The 16,415-nt window shown below is 33.3% G+C and overlaps 1 protein-coding gene across 1 annotated transcript in view; it reads left to right on the forward strand.

The window, feature by feature from the left end:
• Positions 1–6,414: 6,414 nt before the first annotated feature.
• Positions 6,415–16,415, forward strand: part of LOC138713353 (tether containing UBX domain for GLUT4) — a 33,268-nt gene continuing 23,267 nt past the window's right edge. Inside the window, exons 1-4 of the mRNA XM_069845383.1 lie at positions 6,415–6,567; positions 6,688–6,743; positions 6,923–7,092; positions 11,771–11,930. Of these exons, the coding sequence (XP_069701484.1) occupies positions 6,481–6,567; positions 6,688–6,743; positions 6,923–7,092; positions 11,771–11,930 (473 nt within the window). The 5' untranslated portion in view covers positions 6,415–6,480. The remainder of the gene's footprint in view (positions 6,568–6,687; positions 6,744–6,922; positions 7,093–11,770; positions 11,931–16,415) is intronic.

Below are 16,415 nucleotides of genomic sequence, written 5' to 3' on the forward strand. Positions count from 1 at the left end.
CCGATATTAAAAACAGAGCATCATTCAGAAATAAAGCAGAAACTTTTATCTGCAATTCTTTTAAAAGCATTCAAAATAAAATGTATGTCTTTGATGTAACTGAAATGCTTAAGATTGTAATCATTAATATCTGTAGCAGAAAAGTTATTGAGAAGCAAAAAGAAAACGCAAATTGTTACTAATGTGGTGTAAAATTGATTCTAGTTTGTTCAGTTTGATGTGGAATGATCTACAACTCTAGGATAAGTGTAAATTATAGCTTACCGACATCTCCAACATGAAACTTATCAGCGAGACTGTTGATATAATCAGCAGAACCCCAGACCGCTGCATTAATGAAATCACATGGAGAATCCCGTAATGTGAAATTCCAAACACATCTTTCAGATTCGCTGGAAGAAGCTAAAATCAATTCAAAATGCGTTTTTAATGCACATAAAAATGAAACTACAGTTTCATCTGTGAGTGTCTTTACAATTTAGGCAATAATGTCAATGTCTCTATTTGCTGTTTCTTCTGAGGACATTTTTCACTACAAGAATCTTCCGGATGTGGTTTTTTCGGAGATGTTAGTGTTGTAATTTCCTGTTTATTTTTGCACTGATATGTATGATTATATAGAAATTATGGAAAGACAGTGGAGAAAATTTAGATGTATCCTGAAAAACTTGCAGCTTACGTTATGTGCCAGAGGAAAATACTCATATGCAATTCTACAGATATGTTATTGATTGGCCTGTTGTTGAGGAAAGGGATGATGATTAAGCACAGGGTTGTTACTTTTGGCAGTTATTTTTTTTTCTTTAAAAATGTAATGCCATTTTCTGCTTTATATCTAGTTAATATATTTTGTATAGGCTCATAAGGCTCACATTCTCATAAGGAAAATGTAAGACAAGAATTAATCTTCTTAAAAAAAATAATGTCTACATATGTTCTGGAAAATCATGACTTGACTTATATTTAAAATATGGCTGCAAAAGGGTATCTGTCGGATACAGGGGGGAGAGCCATTAATCCTTCCCATTGAAGGCTTTAAGGAACCAACCTGGACAAATACCCAATGTCCCATCCCTACCTTCCCGTGGTGCAGCTGTTAGTAAGCATAATTTTACAAGCTGAACTAAAGGGAGGGGCTACTCATCAATTAGTACTGGTCAGCTTGATGAGTTAATGACTGAATTTGGTATAAATTTCCTCTATTCAATACCTAATTCCCTCTTTACCCTTTCCTATCCAGTCCTCTGACTAAACTCTTACTTTCTTCGACCCCGATGGCATTAGAGCATTCGAGGCCTAGGGGTTCATTTCACTTTCCTTCCTACCCTTCCTACTTTTCTGTTCCTAATGCTGACCTGCTATGGCACTATGACCTGCCAATGGACCCATCGACCAACAGCAGGTGTGGTCCTCCAGACATTCTGGGGGTTGTGTGTGAATGAAGTAGCCATCAAAACGTTAAAATATGGTGTTCACTTAAATCGGCTACTACTTGCCATTTAAATCTATGCTTCAGTGGCTGGTCATGATAATATCTTTGAAAAATATTGGAGTGCAAGAGGTCAAATGACTTTATTGTCAAATGCCTGGCATTAGAAAACAACAACAACAACATATTTAAAATATGTTTAAAACTTAAAACTTTCAAAAACAAGAAACAATGAATTAAAATATGTGTTGCGCCTGCTTGAACGCATTTAATGGCTGCTTATACTGCCTTCTCAGAAGACCATTCTAACAATGCTTTCACTGAAATGATAGGTAGCAGCACTAAATATCCGTATGGCTGCTCCAAACTAAGAAAAAAACCTTGTTCTATCTATTTTGTGCCAGTGTGACATATTGAAGTGTGTTGAGAATAATAACATTAGGAACTTGTGTCAGAAACTCTTGTGGATAAATTCGTTAAATCAAAGGGATTCACATTTTACAATGTTGAGAAAATCCTTAGGGAAATTCTAAAGGATTCAATTCAAATTTTGCAATTTCATATCTATTTCAAGTAATATGATTTCATCTTCACTTTAATTTTCTTTTGAAATTTATTGTATGTATATTCATTGTTTCATTGTAAACTTTTATATATATATATATATATATATATATTTATTTATTTATTTTCTGGATCCTTGTGGTCATCCTTATTGAAGGGCAGATGGTTTTATTTTATAAATCCGATATATAAGGAAGTTCTACACAGAAAGTTTTCCGGTTTTCTTGTCAAGAGCAAAGAATATAATGGATTAACGAAGAGGAAGAAGAAGCTATTACAGTCGCGAAACAAAGTAATATTTTAATCACGTACTACAAACATAAAGCATAGGACCTATATTCACAAGCAACTTCACCAGCCGATAGGAACTGCCATCTAGTGACAGGTTTTTTTCTATTCATGTTACATATTTGACCTTTGCGACCTGGTACTTAAATAAAATTTACATTTCTGAAAGAAAAAAAAACATTCAAATTCAATTGTACTGAAGCACTGAAACGACTCCCTTAACGTGCAATGACACACATCATTAAAATATTTAAGTTGTGCCTACGCTATCACCATTTTCCTCTAGCTTGGAAAACAGCTCACATCATAGCCTTTCCTAAACCTGGTAAAGACCTAATAAATCCCCATAGCTACAACAAGCCAATAAGTTTGCTGAACTTTCTAAGTAAAATTTTTGAACACTTAATGTTAAATCACCTCAATCCAATCTTAAACTCACCTGAAAGAATAAATCACGTTCAATTTGGTTTTAAGAGTCTTCATATTACCACAGATGCTTTGTTTAGATTGACATCTTTTATACAACATGGCTTTCAACAACATAGTTGCTACCTTTCTGGACTTTGAACAGGCATTTGATAAGGTATGGCATGATGGTCTGATATATAAACTACATCAATTAAACTTCCCTGGTATTTACATTCATCTGGTAGCTGACTACCTTCAATATCGTAAATTTCAAGTTCGAATAGGAGCAGCCCTCTCTATCTCCAGAAACATCAATGCAGATGTTCCTCAAGGATCTGTTCTTGCACCTGTTTTTTACTCCATTTATATCCAGTATATGCCTACAATGCTGGACTGCCTACATAGTCTCTATGCTGATGACACTGCCATATTTACTAGACATTTTAATATCCACGTAGCTTGTGTCAACATGCAAAATACCCTAAACATATTAACACAATTGTCAACCAAATGGAGGTTAAATGTCAACGGCGAAAAATCTCAATTGATGGTTTTTACTAAACGTTTTCCTAGGGTTATAGATCAACTGAGTATTCAAAACCAAATAATATCTTTTATCACATCAGTTAAATATCTTGGAGTACTTATAGACAAATGTTTATCTTACAGGCATCACATTCAAAACATAAGAGACAAAGCATTTCAAAGATACATGGCACTTTATCCACTCTTCAAAAGCCTGACTTCAAGGAAAGCAAAAATCATGCTGTATACATCAGTCATCCAAGCCCACCCAACAAATTTGAGAATTTACATTGAGAAATTGCTGTACAACAATAGACGGCATGTCGAAAAAAATTTTGGAGTAGAGGAATGCAGAAAACATATGTTTTCGCGAAAATCTTGCAATAGATTTGTGCAGCATCATTGTACTTCCTAAGACCACGTATAAATCTATAATTAATACATTTCAGTAAATTGGCCTACACAACTAGCTTCATATGGGTGAATGACGAACAGTCAAGTACCTGCCATTAGTAATTATAAAAGTTTTGCTTCTTGCTTAGAAAATATATAGAAAACATAGTGAAATTGGCACCTTATTTGGAACCAGTATTTCGCAGCAGAAATTAATAACTCCAGAAGTGAAATAGAAAATTCTTTACCTCTTTTATTTGTAACTTGACGAGGATTTTGTTTCGCAATTATTATTCCCACCAATAGTATGTCTGTCATTTTCTCTCCAATAGCTGCAATTGGAAGTCTTCTCACACCTGCATCCATCTTATTATTTATCAACAACGCCTACAAATAAGCAAGGTTTATGTTAATAATGTTGTGTTTTTTATTGATAGTACAAAGGTAAAATCTATTAACATTACACTTATGAACGAAAGTAGTTGTTGGAAGTATTATCCATAATTTATCACAATGAAGTAATAAACATGTAGAACGATAATTTATATGTATTAAAAATAAGGAAACATTATTATTATTATTATTTATTATTATTATTATTATTATTATTATTATTATTATTATTATTATTACTATCCTATTTAAAATAATTCTGAAAGATTTAACTTAAAATTCATGGCAGAAATGTTGATTTAAAAAATCTGACAGAGGAAAGCTGCCAGTATTGTGTTGGATAAAAGGTATTGCTGTTCACAAATAACTAGTAAATTGTTAACTTTTGGTGTTGTAATGACAATCTGATCCTGAAAATAAAAATCTTCTGATTATAAAATACATTGTTTGCACACTGTCTTATTTGCAGATGACACAAACATAATACTGAGTGATAATAAGGAAGAGAACTTGCAAATGAAAATTAATGCAACATCAACGAAACTAGACAAGTGGCTAGCAAATAATAAGCTTAAATTAAATGTAAATAAAACTGTATATGTATCTTTCAATCAATATCCAACTGACCAGATTCACATAGTTCTTAGTAATACCATAATTAAGGAAGTAGAATGCTCTAAATTTTTAGGTATATGGATAGATTCCAGTCTAACATGGGAAAAGCATATACAACATCTAACTGAGAAGCTGAGTCGCTTATGTTATGCTTTTCGTGTCCTTGTGAAGATATCATCCATGGAACTTTTAATATCAGTCTATTTTGGATATGTTCATTCAATACTATCATATAATATTATTACCTGGGGATCTTCACCAAAAGTGACACAAGTCCTCAAATTGCAGAAAAGAATACTCAAAATCATTAAAAAAGTTCCTATTCGGACTGAAAGTATAAAAATTTTCAGAGAACTAAAAATCTTACCTGTACCCTGCATATATATTTTAGAAACAGTGTGCTTTATTCATCAAAACATAGATTCCTTTAAAACAAATTCAACCTATCATGAGTATAACACCAGAACATCCCAAAACATACATCTGAATTACCACAGGCTTACCAGAAGTCTTAACAGCATATCACATAGAGGTAGCAATTTATATAATAAACTTTCACAGAAAATCAAAGAACTTAACATAAGAAAATTAAAAAAAGAGGTAAAGAACATTTTATTAACACATATGTCATTTTGCACAAATGAATACCTAAATTTAAAATTTTAGAATTTAACGTTTCTTGATACTGCCCTTGACCATTTATGTTTCAGGTAACTCAGAGTTGAAGAAAAGACAGGGGAAAGCAAAAAGAGAAGATACTAGGTAGAACAGTGGAGACTGAAGATCAAGCTTGTCCTATATATATATATTTTTTCTTTTTTTCTCTCTTTTTTTTGCATGTCACTTAATATTAAACTGTTAAATTTATTTAGAATTGAGTCTATTTTTGTATTATATTGTATGTTATGTCATTTTTCTTGTGTACTGACGACGCCATGAATGCTTGTAATTCTATTCGGCTAATAAAGATCTAATCTAATCTAATCTAATCTAATCTAATCATTTTAACTGATATTAAGTTATAGTAGGTGTAAAATATATATATATATATATATATATATATATATATATATCATATATCATATATATCTCAGTCCCAAATAGTAATGTTTTGGAAGCTTAATGACTAGTGAAGAGTGTCTGGCCCGAGAAAGCTAGGCAGTAAGGGATGGAGTGAATCATATCTGCATAGGGCAGCGTGCACGGAATTGTCCGTACGCGGGCATACGACTCCTCGCTGCCCGACAACAGATTTTCTTAGGTAGAGATTGGACTGCGACAGATGTGCGTACAAACTCATATGTGTGAGGCAATATATATATATATATATATATATATATATATATAATTTCTTTTCCAGTCACCGGTCACCATTGATTTCCTACATACAAATGGATTACATTTTCTAATGACAAAGTTCATTACCGAAATTGCAATGAATGGTACCTTACGTATCTTAAAATATTTAACGGGTATGTTTGGCGTCAATCAGTGATAATAAAATTTACCAGTTTGCATGATTACTCCCTCAGAGAATTTGAAATGTTACATTTTATTTAATTCGAACAAATTATTAAAATATATTACTTGCCTTACGAACCCAAAGTAAAAAAACTGCAGCAAAATGTTTTATGACAAAAACAAAGCTCTTAAATCAGAAATTCAGAATCTGTCGCTTCACTCTCGAAGTTCATATTTTCGCGCACTATTGCTCAAAGACTCGAATGAAACACCACTTTCGCTAGTGTCAAGACCAAAGACGTTTTATAGTTTAACAGGTTTAACCGTCAAGACCAGTCCGCGACAATAGGATTGCAATGTCATAACCGTAGGCAGAGGTTGTAACATTTTAATTTACACATGTCATGGCATCAATTAAATGTGTTATTGTTCTTGCTCCAAATGGTCGAAGACAGACTGTAAAAGTAACACCAAATACAACTATTTTACAGGTAGTTGTATGACATGTTTTATAGTAATGTATAATGATTCGAAAATATTTTGTGGTAATGAGAAACGTTCCTGTGGAATGTATTACGTCTTCCTTAACCTCTTTTTTTATATATATACAGGTGCTCGAAGAAGTTTGTAATAAACAAGGATTCGATTCAGAAGAATATGTCATTAAGTGAGTATTATGGATTAAAAGCGAAAAATTAAATTGTCATAATACATATTTTCAAGATGGTTACAATTTAGTACAAAATAATTATTAACAGATCGATGTATTATATAGTGAAGTAGTATCTGTGTTAGTAATACATTATATATAGGCCTATATATTTTTTTTTCATGCAAATGTTTTAGACATCACAATCATATTCTGGATACAAATGCAATTATTCGGTTCTCCGGACTCCCCAACAATGCACAGCTGGAGATGGCAACAGCAAAGACAAAGCGTCAAGAAACTAATGTAACCATTGGTCTCCAGGTTGAGAATGGCAACAGACTAATGGGTGATTTTCTTCCATCAGGTAATCCCAGAATTTTAACTTTTATACGCAATATATCTACAAAGAATCGGATTACTCTGACATTGAAGTAAATGTGCTTTCTTGTCCCAGTCTACCGGTAACAGGTTTTCTACACCATCTGCTAAGCTAAGAATAACTGTTATAATTAATATAATTGGGACACTGAAGCATGGAATTGCAAAAGAAATGCAAAAATATAATTCGTTTTGGTTTGAACTGAAAACAGTAGGCCTAAGTAAGTAGACTAATTTAATTAATTATGGTATCTTCTACACACAGGCTTATAACTTAGTAAGCAAGTACTGGTAGTTGTATTGAAACATAGTTTGGTATGAGTACTTCATAATAAGCTATGCATATACGGGAATTATAATTCATAGTATTTATTCTGTGAACTACACCTAGGTTTCATCATCAGATCATGACAAATAGGTTTGTATAAGACGACGAGAGGAGTCATTTACTCTGGCTACTCCAAACAACTTTCTCATTATCCTAAATATGTGTATGTTTGTGTATAATCTAATGCCTACCGACTTCACTTGCCTGATTCGAGTTCTGCGTACTGCGAATAGATGGTAGGAATATGATCCATTTTGAAGTTGCACACCACTTCGGCGGACCATGTTATGCATGATGTGTATCTGCGAAGAATTATGTCGTTTACAGGATTAGTGCATGTGCATGTGTAAGTGTAGTGTAGGGAAAGGTGAGGATGATGATGGTGAGGAAGGGAGAAGTGGAAACCCTTATAAGTATAAAGAGAGAGAATTATGATTCTGCAATCATTTCTTAAAGGTTACTGGTAACTATCACTGCGATTTTAGGCATGCTTTCTGTTTGTCTGCAGTCTGTGTACAACCATTTCTCCATTTATTAATGTTCAGTAGGTCTGTCTACGAATCTATTTATTTGGAAATTATGCACATAGAATGTAGGCTAACAGTTTTCGTTAAGAATACTGGTATCTATATAAAACCAAACCTTGGTGTGAACAATCTTTGTGTTTTTTATTTCAAAAGAAGAATCATTATTTGGTAATCATTTACCAAACTGTTAATACATACATACATGATGTGACTGTGTGTGAAAGCCCTCATTTATATCCATTATCACAAACAGCAGTGCTTTTGCAATGCTTCTGAGAAGCACCACTAAATGGCCTTGTCTGAAGGGACCCTAATATGTATTAGTCAGCGATGTCTACAATGGACGGGAAAAGGAACTGGTCATGCTACCCCACTCTCTCCTGGCCTAGTTGCCTCATGAGATGCCCGTCACTTATGAGGTTCAAATCTGTCTTCGGACAGTTGACTAAGCAACCCCTATTAATTTTACTGGGGAGCGATGCCCTGGCTGTGTGAGTTGAGGAGACAGAAAGTGTCTTTCCTCCCTTCCTCTCTCCCCAAAGTCGGCGCCTATGATTACAACTGATATTATTATGAGTAAAATACAATTCTAAATTATCTCTCAAAATCAATATAAACAGAGGAGTGCGTCAAGGATGTTCGTTGTCACCGACATTATTCAATATATATTTACATGATATCATTTCAAAACGGCAAAAAGAAAACCTAATCGGAATTCCAATATCACGCAGCAAACAACTCACCATCCTCTTATTTGCAGATGACCAAGTTCTCATCTCCAATTCTGAAGATAATTTACAAAAATCAATATACAGACTAAATAAAGTAATACAATGTGTCCCACTCGCTACCGAACCCGGAATTTATTTTAATAATTCCAATATTTCCAATACTAATGAAGATATTGATCATTGTTGTGTGGTGCAACTTGGAGTAGCAGCAATGCTTTTGTCCACTGGCTTATTTGTGATTGTTGCATTACGTGTGTAATCATTGATTGTTGATTGTGTTTATTCGTAATTCGAGTGTATTGGAAAACAGACTCAATACAGTTCGGTTCGTAGAAAGATAAGTAGTGCAGTTGAAATGAATCGGTATACTCTAGAAGAGCATGTGTTTATTATTCAAGTGTATCAGAAGACAGACTCAATACAGTTCGGTTTGTAGAAAGACAAGTAGTGCAGTTGAAATGAATCTGTATACTCTAGAAGAGTATGTGTTTATTATTCAAGTGTATCAGAAGACAGACTCAATACAGGCATGTCAAGAGTGGTTCATAGAGAGATTTGAAGACAACCACATCCACCAAGTGAGTCCACCATTTGGGCCTTATTGAAGAAAGTTGAAACACACGAAACTTTACTGGACAGACATGCAGAAGGTAGAGAACAAATGACACAGGAAACGATCGAGAATGTGAAGGATAAGCTACTGGCGTCTCCCTCTAAATCACTCTGCCGACTTTCGCAAGAAACAGGAATGTCCAAAAGCACTTGTCAGCGTGCTGCAAAAAAAGCAAAGCTTCATGCTTATCGTTTCACTGTGGTGAATTAAAAGAAACTTACAAAGTGAAATGAGTACGTTACTGTCAAATATTTCAAACATTTGTTCAAAATAATCCGACCATTCTGGACTACACTTGGTTCATGGATGAGGTGTGGTTTCACCTGTCGGGATACATAAATAATCAAAATTTCCGTATTTTGGCAAGTAAAAACCCCCATATGATACACGAAGAGCCCCTTCATTCAGAAAAGTTTGATATTTGATGTGCAATATCTTGGCGGCGAATAATTGGTCCCATCTTCTTCAATACAACCATCGCAACAAATGAATACCTTGAAATATTCAATACGTTTGTAAATCAACTGGATGACCAGGAACTCACCATGAGATATTTCCAACAAGACGGTGCGACATGCCACATTTCAATCGCCAGCATGGTCGAAATTCAGTCCATTTTCGACGACTGCATCATTTTGAAAGGACTTTGGCCACCATGCTCGCCCGACTTGACATCACCTGATTTTTTTTTTGTGGGGACATTTGAAAGTGACAGTTTATAAGAACAAACCACGGACCATAGACGCTTTGAAAGAAAACATCATCACAGAGAGCCAGGCAATAACCGCAGATATCCTAGCGAAGACATCTGATAATATGGTCTGGCGAATTCAATCTTGCCTGGATGCAAATGGTGGGCTCTTCCAGCATCATGATGTCACCACATTTCTCGCAGAATGAGGTAAGTCGTCTTCAAATTTCATTGCATTAGGGACAAAATTTCGGCACACCGGCGACGCTGTTTCGAGCATCGTTAAATAAACCATAATTCAAACTAATTAAAATTCTTCATTAGTATTGGAATTATTAAAATAAATTCCGTGTTCAGTAGCAAGTGGGACACACTGTACAAGAATATAAATTAACAATCTCGATACAAAAAACAAAAGCAATGGCATTTAAAGGCCAAATACCAGTAAGAAGTAAAATTGTCATAAACAACCAAATGTAAATCAATTTAAATATTTAGGTAATATTATTTCATACGAAAATGAATTTGTTATAAATTACAAGTTAAATAACTTTATTAAGATTACTGGCGTAATAAATAATATATTTAAACCGAAACAAAACCCAATAAGATTATACAACATGTTAGCTCTTCCGACCATATTATGTGGTTGTGAGAATTGAACGATCAAGACCAAAGATAAATCTAGAATAACTGGAGCAGAAATGAGATATATAAGAAAAACATTAGGTTATAAGTGGGATGATTTTAAAACAAATACAGACATTTTAGAAGAATTAGGAGTATACCTAGTTTTGTGTAGTTACTACATCATGACTTTCAATTTTGAAGTCTTGCAACAACAACAACAACAACAACAGCATTATTTTCGTCAATAAAAACTCTCCGTTCTTACATTAATGCTAACATTAGCTCTTCTGTTCTTAGTTGCCTTATGATCATTATGAAGTTGTGATGTTGTGCTGCTGTGCTAGAAGCAACGCAGAAACAAAAATGTGTTTTAATGGATAATTATGGAAATAAAATATAATAATTTTAGTTAAAAATTAATGGGCCTTATTTGAAATCAAGAGCACACAGTAGTGATTTATCGGTATTTGTAATCAAAATCAATGATTTTCTTCGTGAAAAAGGAAAAAAATCGTGACAGAGAAACCAAATACAGTATTTAAATAATTATTTCTACAGATTTTTGTTTACATTTTTACCATCATCAGCACAAAAGAATAATCACAAATGACTACGAAAGTAAGCACGAGTCCCTCTTTCTTAAAGAATTAGCAGTCACTAGTTGTAAGTTCTCCTTGTTATGCATGGACGAATAACCACATTAACAATTAGTTTTACAACTTTCCTTTACATAGTCACATTTAACAGTATTGACTGGTGGTTTGGTTAGGAGAGATTGTTCATTATAATTTACTAATATATTTTAGTATCTATGCTACTTTTATATACCGATTTTAGTAAATATGCAAATATCAGAAATTATTAATATATGAATAGCTCTTTTGTGCAAATATTAATTAGATGTTTTTGCTTTTTTGGATTGTAAAGAATGCCTTTTGTGTGAATCTAGAAAACAAAAGTTTATTTTATTATTTGCCTGCATAATAATGATTTCGTTTATGTACATCTTTGAAATAATAATTCAATAAAATAAAGACTAAATGACTATCATTTGCATTATCCTGAAAGAACTGAATTGTGAAGCACGTAAAAGGTATGCTGAGAAAATATGTATCACCTTCATGACATCAATCTTTATTTTCAGATTCATTATGGAATGTGATAATAAAATTATGTCCAGATGAAGCTGATCCTAATTCGAATCCAGTGATTATTTACATGCGCAGAGAAGTATCTGGAAGTAAGGATCTTCAAGAGACAACATTGCGCAGCCTTGGACTCACAAGTGGTCGAGCAATGCTTAGGTAACCTCACCTTTCCTTTAAGAAGTATAGTTTTTTGTTTTGGTCTTAAAAAAATTACACATATCATAAGGTTCCAGATTTTTTTTTTCACAATTTCTAGGGATGGATATGGATATATTATGAGTTTTTTTTTTAAGTAGGTTATTTTACGACACTTTATCAACATCTTAGGTTATTTAGCATCTGAATGAGATGAAGGTGATAATGCCGGTGAAATGAGTCTGGGGTCCAGTACCGAAAGTTACCCAACATTTCCTCATATTGGGTTGAGGGAAAACCCCGGAAAAAACCTCAACCAGGTAACTTGCCATGACTGGAAATGAACCTGGGTCACTGGTTTCGTGGCCAGACGTGCTAACCATTGCTATACAGGTGTGGATATGGATATATTATGAAAATGATACTTTTAACATTTCTGTTAGTTTGCCATTCATTTGTATTGTTTTTTTTACACACGTTAAAGAATTAAAATACTCATTCTATTTACACACTAAAAATATTCATTCTATTTACCTACTACTAAATTATTGGTATTTTTTCAGAATAGTGAATTTTTTTTAAGCTGGACTCTCTGGATTCCAATTTTGCAGCAAGTCTAACAGTGTGCTGGTAGAAGAACAGTATATATGGGCAGCAATTTAATCTAGTAATTCACAAAATTGTTCTGTGTTTGCCAAAATAATTTTGAACAATTACACTAATGTAACTTATAAATAACACAGAACAAATTGAAAACATTAGGTCTACATTGGGTTATTTAATTTTTTACGACGCTTTATGAACTGCTGTGTTTATTTAGCATCTGAATGATGTGAGGGTGAAAATGCTGGCGAAATGAGTCCAGGGTTCAGTGCTGAAAGTTACCCAGCATTTGCTCTTAATGGGTTGAGGGAAAAAATACATTAGGTTATATCTAGTTACCTTTTTTTATCAATCAATTCAATCGTTTAAATTTAAGCTTAAGGTGGTGTAAATTTGGAATTACAGTCAAATATAATTTTCTTTTAAAGGCCATCATCATTATTATTAGTATAGTAATATAGTCCACAATAAGTTGATAGGCCTAATAGTTGACGTCAGATACAGGCCTACGATTTTTAAAGTTCAGTTTTTTTAATAAATTAGTTCATATTTTAATGCAAACCAAAGAAAGGAAGATGAAACATAATTTTTGTTTAATGTTTTCATTTTATCATGTAGTGTGTTGTAGAAATTTAACTGTAATTATAAGCAAAATTGACAAGTAATATGCAAGTCTAAACATGTCATAACTTACCTTAAGCTAATGCCTTTCTGTTTATAATAATAATATATATATATATATATATATATATATATAGAATATAAATCTCCGAACCAGATAATTTTGCACACTGAAAAAGTTGCTTGTAAACAGGTATAACAAACTGTAATAATAACCAAACTAACTTGCGGAAAAATACAAGAATAACGGATTTGCAGAACAAAATATATTAATGTTGTGAAAGTTCACTTATTGTCTTCTTCTTCTGATGGCCTTTCTTTGGGATCCTCCAGCCCAGCGTTTCTCAAACTTTTTTGAAGTGGGGACCACTTTTTTAAGTCAGAACAGTTCTGTGGACCACCTTACTCTTGTTCCCTTCGAAAGCAAATTTATCATTTTTGTAGCATAATTTAATACCAATATATTTATATTTTAAAACAGAATTAATTAATTAAAATTAATTTAATTCATTTAATTTTATATTAGTATTAACTAATTGAATTAATGTTAATAGAAAAAAATTCATTTTCGTTTTTTAACAAATCAAGGCTATTAGAGTTTGGATAATCTTTAACTTATTAACTGAACAAAATAAATAAATGTTGGTACTCACATTAATGAGATGGATAAGCCTGCCGATTCTTGCACAGTCGTTCTATATTTTGATGTATGCTGGTAAGCTTAAATCAGAGATCGCCACATACATCGAGTCGATTTTGGTACTTTATTAGAGTTAGTGATGAAAACCCTTTCTCACACAGATACGTAAAAGCAAACCGAAATATAATCTGTAAAGCACCATTGTACAGTTCACTATATTCTCTTTTCACTTGTGATAAGGTCGAGAAATTAACCATACATTCCACTTGGAATTTCATTTTAAGTCTGGTGTCATTCGAGAGTTCAATTAACTGTTCTCTTTCACTCAATGAAAGTTTGTTATTTTCAATATCGCAATGAAAGGGGTCACGAACCCATGTAAATTCGTCATATTTACCTGGAAAATAAGTTTCAAATTATGACCTTAGAGTTTCGAGACTCTAGGGTTGGAAATAGTGAAAAAAGCCTCTATTTTATAGAACTGACCTGCGAACCAAGTTTCCTCTCGAACACTATTTTCTCATGCACATTGAGAACATTCAAAGAATTACCTTGTAGAGAGAGATTTAGTTCGTTTAGTTTTGAGAATACATCTGGAAGATATACCAATGTACTTAGCCACATGTCATCAGCTGATGTGCAGCGAAAAGATGGCGAGAAACACCACGTTCATAGTGCTTTAAATCCCTCTTTTGTTGCTGAGAGTAGAGTGGGAATTCGATAGACAGGTTGGATAATAAATTTCATAAAATGTCAGTACTGGGAGAAAAAGTGAAAGGTGATTACCATGTGTCATTTCCAAACTTGAGATTTTCAAGTATAGTGTGATACACAATTAGTTTGAATTTTATTTTTTCTTCTGTGCTTTTTGAAGGCCCACAAGAGCAGACCTCAGGGACCACAGGTGGTCCATGGACCATAGTTTGAAAATGCTGCTCTAGCCCATTTGGAATCTGACATCCCAGTAGAGATGCGATATCATGTTCTTTTCTCGCTTGAATTTATCTAGCCTGCTGTAACATAGATGTTATTTGTTCATCAGGTCTGAGCAGTGCTGTCATGGTAATTTTTTTCTTGACCATACACCACACACTTTATTTTTCTCCCTTGAAATATATTTTACTTTCCTCTCTCTCTACCTCTTTGACCATCATTTAATGGTTCTTTTAATACATATTTTACGATGCTTCGTCAATTGTGATATCTTGCATTTGTTGTTAATAGGTTTGTGGAAAAACTCCGGAAGAAACCTCAGTCAGGTTACTTATCCCAACTAGGAGTTGAACCTGGTCCTGCTTGTTCCACTTGCTAACCGTTACTTAGAATCTTTCAATATAAAAAGAAGAAGAGAATTATTATTTTGTTGTACATTTTCATAATTACAAAATAAGCTTGATTTAAGGAATATCCTACGAAGCCCGCACATAGATGCACACGTGTCTTAATAAATCTTGGAGGTGTATCTGCAGCACTTCAGTACTTTCAATTATACAATTATTGTTCTGTAGCGATAGACCATTTATGATCATGAACATCAATTAAGACAATTATACTAGAAACAGCCAGTGAAAATCTAAGATCAGTACAGATCTCCGTGTAAAAATATAGATCTCCATATAGGCCTACAAAACTTAGGCATGCATATGCCGTATGGCTCCTTATAGGCAGAATTTTTCTCTTTCCCATACGATTCATTAAAAATGTAGATTCCCATATGCTGTATGGTCTCGTATGGTTCCCATGATAGCACTGGGTCTCAGCTATTGCAGAGTGTGCATTGATCTGAATTGAAGATTTTTAATTTAAGGAGGTGCTAAACAATTATGACCTGTATCCAATCTGAATAAAGCCACTACTTCCTTTCTTGGTTTGGTGCTGTTTAATGTACTTAAAGAAAACATGGAAATTTCAGAAAAAATGATAATTTTAAAATTAATTGCTTTTGTTTTTAATTTCGTGAAATGACCCAGACATAGTTGTATTAACTTGGCTCATTCTGAGATTATCTGAGCAGTACAATGCATGATCAAATGAAACCTTTAGAGTCAATTTATAAATGTATTTATTAAAGTACCTGTACATAAAAATTGTTGTTTTCTAATGCCAGACTTTGACAATAAAGTCATTTGACTTCTTGAACTTCAATATTTTTCAAAGATATTGTCATGGTCAGCCACTGAAGCACAGATTTTGAAGTGTTCCGAATCCATTTCTTGGTTTGAGTTGGACAATGGGCAGTTAGGGGACTGATATATTCCAATTCTATGCAGATGTTTGGCCAAACAGTTATAGCCTGTTGCCAATCTAAATACAGCTACAGACGATTTGCATGGTAAATCGGGAATTAACTGTGGATTATGATGCAGAGAGTTCCATTTTTTCCCTTGAGATTGTGTTATCAAATTTTGTTTCTTGAAGTTTAAATATGTAGATTTAATAAATCTTTTCACAGAGTAATACATAGATTTAGTAACAGGTCTGTAAGTAGCAGTGCTGTCCTTCTTTGCTAAAGCATCCTCATTCTTGTTTCCCAGGATTCCACAATGGGATGGTTATCCATTGGAATACAATTCTTTTATTGATGTAATCTTCATCTTACGATGTTTGGGTGTTATTAATTGAGAAAACATTTTAGTTATTTC

This window comes from Periplaneta americana, chromosome 14 (genome assembly GCF_040183065.1).
Source record: "Periplaneta americana isolate PAMFEO1 chromosome 14, P.americana_PAMFEO1_priV1, whole genome shotgun sequence".
Classification (NCBI taxonomy): Eukaryota; Metazoa; Arthropoda; class Insecta; order Blattodea; family Blattidae; genus Periplaneta; species Periplaneta americana.